This window comes from Onychomys torridus, chromosome 13 (genome assembly GCF_903995425.1).
Source record: "Onychomys torridus chromosome 13, mOncTor1.1, whole genome shotgun sequence".
Lineage (NCBI taxonomy): Eukaryota > Metazoa > Chordata > Mammalia > Rodentia > Cricetidae > Onychomys > Onychomys torridus.
This window is the reverse complement of record NC_050455.1, coordinates 24012586-24026766: the sequence shown is the minus strand read 5'-3', so window position 1 is coordinate 24026766 and position 14181 is coordinate 24012586. Positions and strand designations below refer to the sequence as shown.

At 49.4% G+C, this 14181-nt stretch overlaps 1 protein-coding gene and 1 long non-coding RNA gene across 4 annotated transcripts; one reads left to right on the top strand and one right to left on the bottom strand.

Moving 5' to 3' along the window:
* Positions 1 to 2406: 2406 nt before the first annotated feature.
* Positions 2407 to 13790, top strand: LOC118594407. 3 transcript variants are annotated; one of them, XR_004946379.1, is made up of 5 exons: positions 2407 to 2433; positions 2514 to 2568; positions 7701 to 7793; positions 7976 to 8120; positions 12996 to 13790. It is a non-coding gene; the product is annotated as an uncharacterized LOC118594407 (long non-coding RNA). The 3 variants fall into 3 exon arrangements; XR_004946378.1 differs by having other exon boundaries at positions 2414 to 2568; XR_004946380.1 differs by having other exon boundaries at positions 2414 to 2568; positions 7921 to 8120.
* Positions 4989 to 11332, bottom strand: Wnt8a (Wnt family member 8A). The gene is made up of 6 exons (XM_036204239.1): positions 11220 to 11332; positions 11106 to 11139; positions 10630 to 10768; positions 8623 to 8748; positions 7858 to 8000; positions 4989 to 6502 (listed from the first exon to the last, which is right to left on the bottom strand). The coding sequence occupies exons 1-6, from the start codon at positions 11291 to 11293 to the stop codon at positions 5948 to 5950; spliced, it is 1071 nt and encodes a 356-aa protein (XP_036060132.1). The 5' UTR covers positions 11294 to 11332; the 3' UTR covers positions 4989 to 5947.
* Positions 13791 to 14181: the final 391 nt, after the last annotated feature.

Genomic DNA, 14181 nt, shown 5'->3' with positions numbered 1-14181 from the left:
GAGTCATAATAATTGCACTTTCAACAAAAGCCCTAAACCAAGATATAGTAGAAAGAGTATTTACTGTGTTTCCAGAGGCCACTGAAGTCTAGTGGGGTTTTGACTACAGCATCATGGTCCTACCTCCAAGAGAGAGGCATATCAGATCTATTGTGGTTTTTGTTTGTTTGTTTGTTTGTTTGTGTGTGTTTTTTTTTTTTAAAGACAGGGTCTTTTGTGGCCCGTGCTGGCCTAGAGCTTGCTCTGTAGCTGAGGGTAGTCTTGAACTCTGGATCCTCCTGCCTCTGCCTGGGATCACCATCAAGTACCACCATGCTTGGATCAACCTGTTGTAGAGACACAGACACGTTGCATAGGCAATGGTGTGTGGTTCTCTCTAACTAACAGAGCACAAGGCCTTGGTACAGAGAGCCCTTCGAAGAGCCTTTGGAGCTGGACAAAGGAGTTCAAGGAAGGGGAATGGGCTCGATTGGGCTACAGAAGTAATGCAGAAATTATATGTGCAAGGAACTGTCATAACCTGGCCTGGCTGGAGCTGCAGAAGCAAGTGATAAAACAGAAGTAAGTTAAGAATAGCTATGCCTGGGCTGGGCGGTGGTGGTGCACACCTTTAATCCCAGCACTCGGGAGGCAGAGCCAGGCGGATCTCTGTAAGTTCGAGGCCAGCCTGGTCTACAGAGCGAGATCCAGGAAAGGCACCAAAGCTACACAGAGAAACCCTGTCTCGAAAAAACAAAACAAACAAACAAAATGTAAACCACATGCCTGGCTTCTTTCTTCCCTCCCTCCCTCCTTTCTTCCTTTCTTTGTTTCTTCCTTCCTTCCTTCCTTTCTATAGAGTCTAATGTAGCTTAGGTCAGCCTTGGACTCACTGTGAAACTGAGGTTACAGGTATGTGACACCAACACCAGCTGGGGATGGGTCTTCTGGCATCATTATTTACTGAGTGTTTTAACATCAGATCCAGATAACCATATTTTCTTGTTTTATTTCTCTGAGCCCTAGGGAAATAATCTTTTCCTTTGGCTGTCTGTTTTATAATTCTGCCCTTATGTACTTCTTATCCACCTGGAGCACCAACCACAGGGCCTTTCTGCACCTCACCTCCACACCCCCAGTCCCCTTTCTGTCCGAGCCCTCACTGACCCATGGCCTAACTCTCTCTCTCTCTCTCTCTCTCTCTCTCTCTCTCTCTCTCTCTCTCTCTCTCTCTCTCTCTCCTTCCCTTGGGATATTACACATTCCTTTTCTGTTGCCTCATCCTGGTTTGGATGACCAGAGCACCAGCCATGGAGATTGCTCAGGGGCGGGGGTCTAGTCTTCTCTTCTCTGCTATACAGGATTCTTTCTTCCTGTGGTAGGGAGAGAAGTGGGACAAGGGGCTTAGGGATATATTTCGACCCTTTGAGGTGGACCTCGCTTTCACTCCATTTTTCTCAGTCCTGGTTCTTCTGGCACCAAAGAGAATTGCAGGCAGTTTGTGATGTGCGGCAAGGGTTTCCCTATTTTCCTTGGGAGCTTGTTTATCCTTTCCTCTGTCTTCTGAAATCAACACCCTCCTGACATCCTCTCTTGAAACTTTGACCTCTAATGAAGTCCACAGTGACCAGTGTTTCTTTCCCCCCTTTGAGTGCCCCTTGGAGAACTAGAATTCTGCCCTCCGAAGTCAGCAGGTACCAGGCCATCCGCTTTATCATTCTAAGGAAGGCTTTTGCAAATCAAGAGTTAAGGCTCTCTCTCATTCAGGAGAAAGGCTGAGAAATATAGCGCCCCTCTCACTGCATATGAATGATCCTCACTCCATAGACCTGTCACAGGGGCTACAGTGTTGCTGGAGACTTCGGACTCCCTACAGGGGGAAGTGGCTGTAAAGGGAAGCATTTGAATTTATGAGGTGACAGGTTTGAATTCAAATCCACCTCCTGTTGTTATCTTAGGCTGAGGTGCTTGCCCTCTCCCAGCCACTGTTAGAGGGAAATGATTGTAACCCTTAAATTTTCGGGTGTTTTTGAGGGGATTGTGGGGATTGAACCCAGGGCCTCCAGCATGCCGAACACGCACTCTACCCTTGAGCTTAACCCTGAGTCCCCAGTGATCTTAACTCTTTAGTTAGACGCTCTGAAGATGGAAGGAGAGAGTGTCTGCTAAGCACTTGACTCTCAGCAGATGCAAATACTCCCTTCCCTCTGTGGATCCCGAACCCCGACCGACCGATCAGCAAACTGCTAGCTGAGGCTATGTCCGTGGCAGACCACGGCAGGCTCTGGAAAACGGCTTCAGAGTCTTCTTTAGGAGTCCCTAAAGCAACCCACATCAGAGTTCAGATGGGAAGGAGGGGGAGAAGGTAACGGGAGAAAGAGCCTTACGGGGACCCGTAGCTAGCGTAAGTGTATTTTCTAGTCTGGACAGAAAACACAGGCGTCCCTTTTCCAGGTAAAGCGAAGCGGTGTCTGGACTTTGTGAAGTGCTGGCTCAGGGGCAAGTCTCCCTCATCCCGTTCTTCCCCTTTGCAGCAGGTTCTCGAGATCCACCAAGCTGGGAGTCTCCGCCCCTGAACCTATTGAACCTGTGAGTTTTATGTTCTGGCACCTTCATGATAGCCAGCCTGTCAAGGGTGAACCTCAAGGGAAGGGGTGTAGGCTTTAACTGACGAATTTGAATTGGCCTGGAATAAGTCACTGACAGGAAGGTGATGGATGTGGAGAAATCTAAATTCCTTCAGTTTCTGGCCGAGGGTCCACGGGAGAGGGTTGGTTGATGTGATGATTGATGACTTTGGGGGCAAAGATGGATAGGGGTGGGAGGGGCCAGAAGAAGACACCAGCGGGAGATGAGCTTTGGGGGGTGGTGCTTGGCAAGCTCGCCACAGAATTCTTTTTTCTTTGTTTTCTTAGTGGAAACTCCTCTATAACCCCACAGGGACCACAGGGCATGCTCTCCTGGGGGTGGTTATTACACAAAGCTGCAGGGACAGTTTTGTTTCCGAACTGTCCCCCCACCCCACTGTATTGATATACTGGGTATATCAATACAGTGAGGGTCAGGAGGTGGGGGTGCGATGTCAAGGCAGGTGCCTTGGGTCCTTTGGATGGAAATTCTGTAGGGATGCAGGGAGAAAAGTCGAGTTTATTCATTTCCCGAACAGTATCACAATTCAAATTAGGTATCAGGCTGGTGACATTGAGATCCACATTTATTGCGGGTCGACACTCAGGATCATGGAATTTTGTACTTAGCGTTTACTTCCCAGGAAAATAATCTCTCCTTTGGCTCTCTACTCAAAGCCTTTGCCCTCTAGGTAGGTTGTCCTGTTTCCCTATGACCACAACCCAAAGTCGCCCACACTGCTGTTCTCTGTCCTCACCAGCACTTTGAAGCAGGATGTGGAGAAAAGCATCTCTATGGATTTCCTGTTGTGTCTTGCCTCTGCCACATGTGGGCATTTCAAACTAGAAGTGATGGAGGTCAGGCTGGACCAGACTTTACAGGAACCTGCTTGTGATTTCTCTTGTGATGCCGACTTCCTTAGTGAATATCACTACAACCTGAGATGGAAGACCGTTTTAAAATGAACTGATTATTGGAGCAGGAGAGAGAGTGCTCAGCAGTTAAGAATCTGCACTCTTCTTGCAGAGGACCTGAGTTCAATTCCCAGCACCCACAGCAGGTGCCTTACAACCACCTTTATTAACTCCAGTTTCAAAGGAATCGGAAGTCTCCTGGCCTCTACCCCCAAATGCGTGCATGTGCATAAGGCAAAATATTTATTGTAGGCAAGTAAGAAAGAAACAAAGTATCCTGTTCTTAACAAAAGCCTGAGAACTCTGCTCTTGCGGATCACTTCACTTGTTAAACCTCGCTGCAGGGATCCGCCCGAGTCTCTGCGGCGTTTCCCAAGGCTGTGAAATTCAGTTAGGAACCCAGTGGCTGGAGGAAGAGGCAGCTGCTCTTTATGCGATACTACCCCTTCTCCAGAGGCGACCTTCTTAAGAGGGGAAAGTGTAAATGAGGGAAGTAGAATCCACAGCTCTCCTAGATCCCTGCAGCCCAGGTCTTGGTGTAGAGACACCCTAGGCAGTCCAAGTCCAGAGAGTAAACACACTTTGAATATGGTCCAAGTTCAAGTTGCCTGAGTCATACTTAAATAACAGCAAAACCTACGTGCATTGTTTTCTGGTTACTGCATTTTCATTTATATTGGTTTTTGAGACAGCCTCCTGCTGAACTCTTGGTCCTCTTGTCGCCCCAAGTGCTGGGATTTCAGGCTCGCACTGCCACACCCAGCTTTGACTTTACTTCCTGAATTCAACTGAGTGTTTAGTTTTCTCCATAGCCCGGTGATCCTCAGCTTCCCACAGAGAGTAAGGGAAGGTCCCAGGTGAGGATTGAGGATGGCACTCAACAGGCAGAGAGCCTTGCCTAGCAATGTCTGAAGCCCTAAATTTGGTCCCAACACCACATAAATCAGGTGTGGTGATGATAATTCCAGCACTCAGACAGTGGAGGTTGGAGGTCAAGAGTTCAAGGTCATCCTTGACTACATAGCGAGTTTGAGGTGAGGACAGTCTGGATTAGAGAGACCCTGTCTAAAGAAGAAAAAAAGAGAAGTCTTGGGGCTGGGGAGATGGCTCAGTGGTTCAGAGCACCAACTGCGCCAGGTGGTGGTGGTGCACACCTTCAATCCCAGCACTTGGGAGGCAAAAGCAAGTGGATCTCTATGAGTTCAAGGCCAGCCTGGTCTACAGAGTGAGATCCAGGACAGGTTCCAAAACTACACAGAGAAACCCTATCTCAAAAAACAAACAAAAAAGGAGCACCGATACTCTTGCAGAGGACCTGAGTTCACTTCCCAGCACAGGCATGGTGGCTCACAACCAGCTGTCATTCCAGTTCTGAATTCCGGCACACAGACGGACATGCAGGTAAAACAGTTATACACATAAAATAAAATACATAAATCTTAAAAAGAAAAGAAAGTCCTACCTGGATATATCCTAGAAGCATTTATTCAAATGAAATTGAGTTTCTAATTTTTGGAAAATAACAAAGTTGAGATGTTCTATAGCTCTTTGGGGAAATACTCTTCTTCGAGGGTGTTGTCTGGCAAGTCCTGGTCATCTGTCCACTGATTGTCATTTTGGCTCCGGAGATGGTTCCTTGGTCATGCTGGGTCCTGGTTTCCCTAAGGCTTAGCTGGGGGAACTGTTTCAAAGTGCATTGGCAGATGAAGACCCCAGCACACTAACAAGCTCACAGTCAGAGAAGGTGGTCCCAGTCCCACACTCCCTCTGCATCTATTTTCAGTCGTCAGAAGTGAGGAAGGACATTCCTTCACAGGTTCGAACCGAACTCTGATCTTTTTACATTTTTTTTTTTTTTACTTTATTACTTCATATGCATAGGTGTTTTGTCTGTATGTACGTCTGTGCACATTTGGGCCTGGTGGCCAAGGAGACCAGAAGAGGACATTGGATCCCTTGGAACTGGAAGAACAGATGGCTCACAGCCACCATGTGGGCGCCTGGAAGTGAACCGGTCCTCTGGAAGGCCAGTCAGTGAGCGTTCCTAACCACCGAGCCATCTCTCCAGCCCTAGGACTGTTTTCCTTTGGCTCCTCTTCGCTCTATCTCCCAGCAGCACAGCTAGACAGGACAGGGTCTGAAACTTAACGGAACACATTCTTTGAGGGTCCTTTGGATGTGCACACTAAATCAAACTCCTCCTTTAAGAAGCTGCGTACGTCCAAGAGTGTCTGCGCAGGAAAGGCTGGATCCAGGAGAACCAGGTTCAGATTTCAGCTCTGTATGATCTACAACAGCTATCAGACGGTCCACAGGCCAACCCCGAGATGTCCCAATTGTTTTCCAGTCTGTGTCCTCTAGGCCAGAAGCTGTGTCCCCACCTCCACGGGTCCCGCAGCTAGGCAGCAAGTCAATCTGTGGTGGTGTTACCAAGCACTGCCCTTGCCCCTGCCCCGGGGCCGGACACTACCCGCCAGGCGCGTGCAGTAGTACCTGTTCACGGTGCGCCTGCACTGGCTACATTTGACGGTGCAGCACCACTTAAAGCTGCAGTCACAGCTGCTCATGGCCTCTGTTCTCCTCTCTTCCACCTGCAGCCCACACTCGGTGCACAAGCGCGCACAGCTGCGCTGCTCCCGCCTGGACACACTGCGGGCATCCTGCAGACACTCCCGGCCCTCCGTGCCGTAGATGCCCAGGCTGGCATTGCGGGTGCAGTAGTCAGGAGAGTCCTCTAAGAAGACTAGCTCGGCCTCTGCGCTGGGAAGGAAGGTCCCGGTGGGAGCCCAGCGGCCCTCGGCTCGGTTGCCAGCCCTTAGTTGACGCTTATCCAGTTCAATTTTCAGCGCGCGGTCATACTTGGCCTTTAGGTAGTCTCCCATCTCCCGGAAGTCAGCCAGCTGCAGCCAGCACGTCTGGATGCTGCAGCTTCCTGAGATGCCGTGACATTTGCAGGTCCTTTTCATGGAGGCCCTCACTGCCTTCAGAGAGAGAGAGACAGAGAGACAGAGAGACAGAGACAGAGAGACAGAGAGAGAAGAAGGAGGAGGAGGAGGAGGGAGGAAGGGAGGAAGGGAGGGAGGGAGAGAGGTAGAAAGACAGGAAAGGAGGGAGGGAGACACGGAGGGACGGGGAGAAAGGAAGGGACGGGCCAGTGGGGAGGAGAGATCACAAAGAATAACTCTTGTTGGAGAAGGCCAGGGGTTAGCAATATTCTAGAGCTTTGCTTTCTAGCTTTGGAGGCCTGTGGGGATTATTGGGGAGGCTCCTAAGCCTTTGCTCAGATCTAGTCAAGGAGCACATTCAGAGGTTAAGGACCTGGATGCTTCTGATGCAGAGCTGGCCAAATGCTGAGAGGCTCCTGCGGCAGCCTGGCTCAACCCCAGTGTGTTTCTCGGCCACTTTCTTATCCAAATATAGAATAAGATAGAGACAGATGATATAGTTCAAGGGTAGAGGGCTTGCCCAGCATGTATGAGGCCCAGAGTTTAGTCTCCAGCACCTCAAAAAATAAAAAAAAATAATAATAATCAAGGAAACACTTTGTAAGCTAGGAAGAAATCACACCCACAGATAGTGTCTGTTGTGAAGCCTGGAACTAGACTATTTGTGGTGGCTTATCTGTGCCCTGTCACCCTCCCTCTGGTCTCCCTCACACCCTCTTAGAGAGAAAGGATCTGAACCCATTACCCTCAAGGCGGTGGTTATAATGGCCTCGAAAGTGCCCCCCTCTGCCTGGGTGACCAGGACACCCAGGTGGAAGCTCACAGGAAATTTTCAATGATTCTTGTCCCGAGTCCAATTTGCTTCCAGATTTGAGTTCACAGTATTACTCCACCAGAGAAACCTTGTTGAAGAACAGATTCACAGTACCAACCCCTCCGATCCCAGGAAGACTTTAGGACGCTAATAGGCCTCTGTCAATGTCTTAGCATGTAGTTAAAGTGGTTACAATGTTTTGCAGCCTGGTGGCTCATGCCTGTAATCCTAGCATTTGGTGGGCTGAGACAGGAGGATTGTCATGAGTTCAAGGACTATATAGTGAAGTACCAGGCAAGCCAGGGCTACCTAAAAAGACTCCATTTTGGAGAACACACACATGGGAGCATACCCAAAAAAAGGTATTAAAATGTAATGCATGGACTTCAGATCTGAGGCTTATCAACTGTATTGTCTTAGATGAGCCACTTGACTGGGGCTGAACTGGCCTTTCATCCAGGAAACAGAGACAACTGCCTCAGTTCTTCCTGAATGGCTCTGGGGATGAAACAGGTATGAGACAGCTCTTGGTGAGTGTGAGGGGCTATAGTCCAAACTGCATGACTCCAGTACCCACCAGCCTGCCTGCCCTGCTGTTGTGTAGATTCATCAGGGCTCTGGCATCCTTCCCTTTCTCCAGACTGTCCACGAAGAGTCTGGAGATCTTTTCCCCAAATTCCACATTGTCACTGCAGCCTCCCCAGATCCAGCCATGGCCACCTACACACAGGAAAGAAAGAGATCCACATACAACGCTCAGCTAGATCCAGGGAAAGAGCCATGTGCTGTTGAGTGGACAGCTAAACCTTTCCCCCAAGAGCCCTCGGAGGATGTCTGAAGGTGAGACAGGGAAATATAGGTATTTGGGGAGGATGGGTGGGTTCCCATTCCCCAAGCCCACTCTGGGTGTTTCTCAGCTTCAAGAGGTAAGTTAAGTCCTATGTGCCCACAGGAAACATGGGTGCATGGGATAAGCTGGATGGCCTCAGAGGTTCTTTGTAGCTCAAACATTCTGGATCTCTGCACCTTTACACCAGTGTCAGAGCCCCCTCTGCGCTCATTAGTGACAGGTCTAAGTCTTGTAGGGTCTGTAAATAGTTGGGGAGCTTTGAGGACAAGCTGTTCTGGTACCAAGGCTGGTCTCTGACTCTCTCAGCCTCCTCACTCCTGGTCTCCTAGTTTTAGAGAAACTTTCTAATTCCTGGTCTCAGGGATGCAAACTCAGCTCTCGGCAGTTCATGAACTCCAATGGGTGAGGGGACTTCTCTTAGAAAACTCCATCTGCACTCAGTTCTGCAGCCCCCCCCCCACCTCTTCCCACCTCCATCGAAGCCCAAGTTACCTGTTTTTCCATTTTTTGACCCGTCACAAGCACAGTTTTCAAAGTCACCCATGCTACAGTTCTTGGTGATGGTGTACATGACTCCAGCAGAGCGGATAGCGTGAATGAAGGATGATTCTCTAGTAGCTTTGGAGAGAAAGAGGGGACTGACTAGAAACGTGGATCCTGGTGGCACAAAGCAGCCTTGTTGTTCTTGCCCCACCTCCTTAGGACTTAGGGTACGCCTTTCCCTCGGCGCTCACTCTGCCTTTTCACCCCCCTCACTTTATCCAGGCAGGAATGGACATCCCGAGCTGCAGATGGGGACATCGAAACGTAGGGAACTCTGAAGCTAAGGCCAGTTGTGATTTTCGGAGCAGAACTCCACTCTCCTGAAGTCTAGCCTAGACCTCTGTCCACTAGTGTATAGGCAGTGAGCCCCAGCCACAAGGCTGGTGTAGGTAATGGAGAAGACCTTTTATTTCTGAACACAGAGTAGGGAGGCGGTGTGTGTGTGTGTGTGTGTGTGTGTGTGTGTGTGTGTGTGTGTGTCTGTGTGTGTGTAATCGCACACGTTACATGTGGACACACGCGCCTGTGTGTGTGTAGAGGGGCCCAAGGTGAACATCAGGCATCTTCCTCTTTTGTACTGCCTACTCTCCCAGGGTCTGTCACTGAATCTGGAGCTCACTGGCAGGTCAGTAAGGTCTTGCATCCTCCTGCCTCAGTTTCTGAGAGACGATAGGTGTGTGCCGTGACACCCAGGTCCACACCAGGGCCTCACGCTTGCACAGCAAGGGCTTACCCACTGAGCATCTCCCCAGACGCCAGAGAGCTTACAAACACTGCCCAGTCTGCACGTTCCATGGAGAGGAAGCTCTTCCTGCCCTTTACTCTTCCCCAACTCTTCTCAGCAACTATGTTGTTTCTACAAAAAGGTTTCCCATGCAAACTCCTGTACCTAACTGAAAGTGTGTGCGCATGTGCACACATACATACACACCCATATGCACACATACACACATGCATATATATCACACAAACTACACATACCACACACACAGACACATGCACATACATACACATACATCACACACCTAAATACACATATACATATATCACACACCTACATATATACATATATACATATATATCACACACATGCACACACCACACAACATACATATACACACATTGCACACACTTACATATACACAAATACACATACACATCACACCCACACATGCACACACACCACACACATATACACATATACACATATCACACACACATCCATACAAACATATACATCATACACATGCATGCACATCACACACATCCACACACATCCACACACACACCACACACACACATCCATACACACATCCACGCACACATCCACACACACACACACACACACACACACACACACACACACACACACACACACACACACACACACACCACCTGAGGCAAAGTTATTCTGATCTCACAGCTTCATTGTCACTGGGATTTTATGATGATGGGGCAAATATAACTTTCTTCAAGGGCCCCATGGATGCCTTTCTCCATTTTTTACTTCATTTCATGCAACTCAGAGCAAGGTGAGTATGAAGGAGCACACAGGCAGACAAGCATTAAAACCTACAATAACATTTGTGATAAGAGCCCCCTGGTCACTTCCTTCAACCCTCAGAACACTCCCAGGGCCCGGGAGGTGGCTCAGCAGGGCCCTGGGAGTGTTCTTCACTAGCATCTAAGCCTGATAACCTGAGTCCAGTTCGAAAACTCATGGTGGAAGTAGACAACACGCTCCCCCAAGTTGTCTACACACACACATACACACACACACATACACACACACACACACACACACACCCATTGTGACTCTCACTCGGGTTCACACAGCTAGGAAACGATGTGTCAGGGGCTTGCTAGTCACTTTCACGCCTCACTGTGCACACGTGTTTCATATACCCATGTATGTACTACAAGCCCACCTTGCGGCGTGGTCCCATGACAACTTACCACCTCTCAGCCTGCTGTGGGTAGAGAACTGGAAAGCATGCTCAGGGCAGTTCCATCGCTCCCAAGCAAACTGGAACTTACACTCTTCGATGCCAGTCTGGGCGCCCAGGGCCACACTGGTGGCATAGGTCAGATAGGCCTGTGCCGGGAGGGGTGGGGGGGAAGGGCTGTGAGCTTCCCCAGGCCATGGAGGGTCGGGGAGAAGACAGACTCAAACAAAATAATTCCCCAGAAAGAAACCATACTGGGGCCAGGGGACATTGCTCAGCGGCAGAGAAGTTACCTGGCATCCACAAGGCCTTAGGTTCAATCCTGGATGCCACAACACAACACAAAAACTAAAGAGTGCTGGATCTCTCAGGGAGAGGGTCTGGACCCGTCCCTCCCACCACCCGCCGCCCCTTTCGCTTTCCCCAGAAGAGTCATCAGGGACCCCGGAGGGTAAAAACAGGAGGGACTGGAAGGCATCATCCTACCTTGGGACCTGTGACCAGGAAATTGCTCACTGACCTACCAAACAAGAAAAACTGAGGTGAACGGGGATGGCATGCTGCGCTTCCTTGGGGACTGAGGGCTGGGGCAGGACTCACCAGGCAGAGGCACTGAGGGTGTACATGCCTGCAGCCACCCACAGCATAAACAAGTTTCCCATGGCCCTGCCCATCCCAGGGGACCCGGGCCAGCTCAGGGCCAAGTGCAGAGAAGTGAGGAGAAGGCAGAGCTTTTCCCAGTATTTATGTGGGCACATTCTCAATGGCCAAGAGGGAAAAATCAACAGCCCATCTCATTTGTCCCTCATTGGCAGAGCCGTGGGAGCTACTGACCCAATGGGGAATCGGAGAGGAGGGTCTCAGCCCAAAGCTTTCAAGGAGGCCACACCCTTCTCTCCCAGACTGAGAGGGGCTGACACAAGGTCTCCCACCCTTAGGGTCACTGATCACATAGTCCGTTTATCTGCTCCTGCTTGAGAGGGCCCATTGCTCAGAATCATGTAGCCTGGAGCGGCGGAGGTCCCTCCCCTGACCTCAAGTCCCCCCCTCCCTTGGAGCTGCAGGTCTCCAAGTGTTAATGAGACTTCACCCTGATTTCCTCCACATGTTGTTAGTAATCCATAGAAGAACTTTTGGGGGGCCCTCCTCCTAAATGAGTGAACACGCTCACCGTCTCTACCTCTTCCTTGGGTGACTGCAAGGTGACGCGTCTGTGGAAGAGAAAAACAGGCATCATATTGACAATCGTTTGCTCTGCTTTTCGTCAAAGTTAGTTCTGGTATAGTCCCTTCCTTTCCATACGTCTTCCTTCTGTGTCTGAGGGTCAGCTCTCCAGTTCATTATCGCTTACGTATTTCGTCAATCTTTGTGCCACTCAGGGCTATATTTGAAAAGACCTTTATTTCTGTTACCAATACCACTTTGCAGACGAGGGGTGCTGGGTATCAAACTTAGGGCTTCTTGCGTGCTTAGCACACTCTCCTGCTGAGTGACACCCCCAGACTCCACTCTATTGCTGAGTGACACCCCCAGACTCCTCTCTACTGCTGAGTGACACCCCCACCTCCTCTCTACTGCTGAGTGACACCCCCAGACTCCTCTCTACTGCTGAGTGACACCCCCCGCCTCCTCTCTATGAGACATTGTCACTGGGGCTCCAGCTACTTAGGCAGAAACCTGTCTTTTGGATTCACTGTGAGCTTTAGTGCTTGAAAAAGGGGCTGGATGAATAAAGGAAGGAAGGCTGGAGCTTGTGGGGCTCCAGTGGGACTCGGGGTGCTGTTAGGCAGGGGTGGGGATGACATCAGGGGATTGAGCTGCTCCCTAGGGCTGAAGACGTAAACTTTGTAAAGGAGGTTCAGAGGAAAGCACAGGCTGGAAGGCAGTCTCAGCCATTGTTCTGCGACCCTCACAGAAATGACACCTGCCACACACACAAAGAGTTCCAGAGTTTAGGAATCCCCAGGACTCTACACACTCAAAGTAGGGCTCAGCCCTGGTGTCAGTCTGCAAAGTGATTGTTGTCCTTCAGTGACAAGATAATTATGAAAATGGTGTTTGGAGACATGGAGCAGCCTTATTAGATTTATAATATGTTAGATTTTTTTAAATGGACTTCTCTTGGGTATGCTTTTTGTCCTGTCTCTTTTTGGGGGGAGTCCTCACTGGATGAAAGGCCTGTCTTTGGCCACAGCTTGCCTGTTGGGCTTCTTTGCTGGGGGAAGAGATGTCCCGGATTTAGGGCACTTGGGAAGAGCTTACCCATGTTCTTGAACCTACACTTCTTGGGAGAACAGGCTTGATTTTGGAGCGACTTCCCTGAGTCCAGGAGGGGACAGTTAATGACATCTCAGTGTTGGTCTCTGTCTGTCTTAGGGTTTCTGTTGCTGTGAAGATTCACCATGACCACAGCAACTTTATAAAGGAAAACATTTCATCGTGGTGGCTGTGTACAGTTCAGAAGTTCCGACCGTTATCATCATGGTGTGACATGGTGGCGTGCAAGCAGACCTGGTGCCATCAGCATGACAGTCCTACATCTGCAGCCACAGAAAGTGGTCTGAGTGTCACACCCAGGGAAGCTTAAGCAAAAGAGACCTCAAAGGCTGCTCCCACAGAGACACCACAGAGACACGCTTCCTCCAACAAGGACACGCCTACTTCAACAAGGCCACACCCTTTGGGGACTATTCTCTTTCAAACCACCATATTCCTGAAGCACCTTGAGAGACTTTGAGGCTTGATTCCGAATTAACCTACTGTGGATGAGGAGTTGGGTCTTAGTCTTTTTGTTGGGGTTTTGTTTTGTACAGAAGGATCTTACTCTATTGCTCAGGCTGGCTTGGAACACACTATATGCAGTCCAAGCCTGTCTCAAACTTGTGATCCTCCTGCCTCAGCCACTAGAATGTTAAGATTATAGGCATGTGTCCTCAGGTCTGGCTGAGCAGGTCTTTCTGTGTGCCTGCTGGATGGGGCATTTAGTAGATACCTTAGAAAAATATTCTAACATCTTCTAGAAAGCAGGGAAGGAAATGAGGACTTCGGGCTGTATGTTTGCATGTGTGTGTGTGTGAATACTTCGTGCTTGCTTTTTCTCAGGTTCAATAAGATTGCACAGTTTGTTTTTATATCATTTAAAAGGGTTGTTCAATTATTTTATGTGTATGCATGTTTTGCCTGCATGTATGTGTGTGCATCATGTGTGTGTCTGGTGCTCTGAGAGGTCAGAAGAGGGCATTGGATTTTCTTTCACAGACAGTTGTGGATGGCCATGTGAGTGCTGGGAATCAAACCCAGGTCCTCTGCAAAAGCAGCCAGTGCTCTTAACCACTGAGGCATCTCTCCAATTCTAAGATCTTACGGTTTCTTTTTGAGATAGGGTTTCTCTGTGTAGCCCTGGCTGTGCTGGAACTCACTCTGTAGATCAGGCTGGCCTGGAACTTAGAGATCTGCCTGCCTCTGCCTCCTGAGTGCTGGGATTAAATTTGTGCACCACCACCACCTGGCAGATCTTACAGTTTCTTAAATGGATCTATGTGGACTCAGTTTCTTCATCACT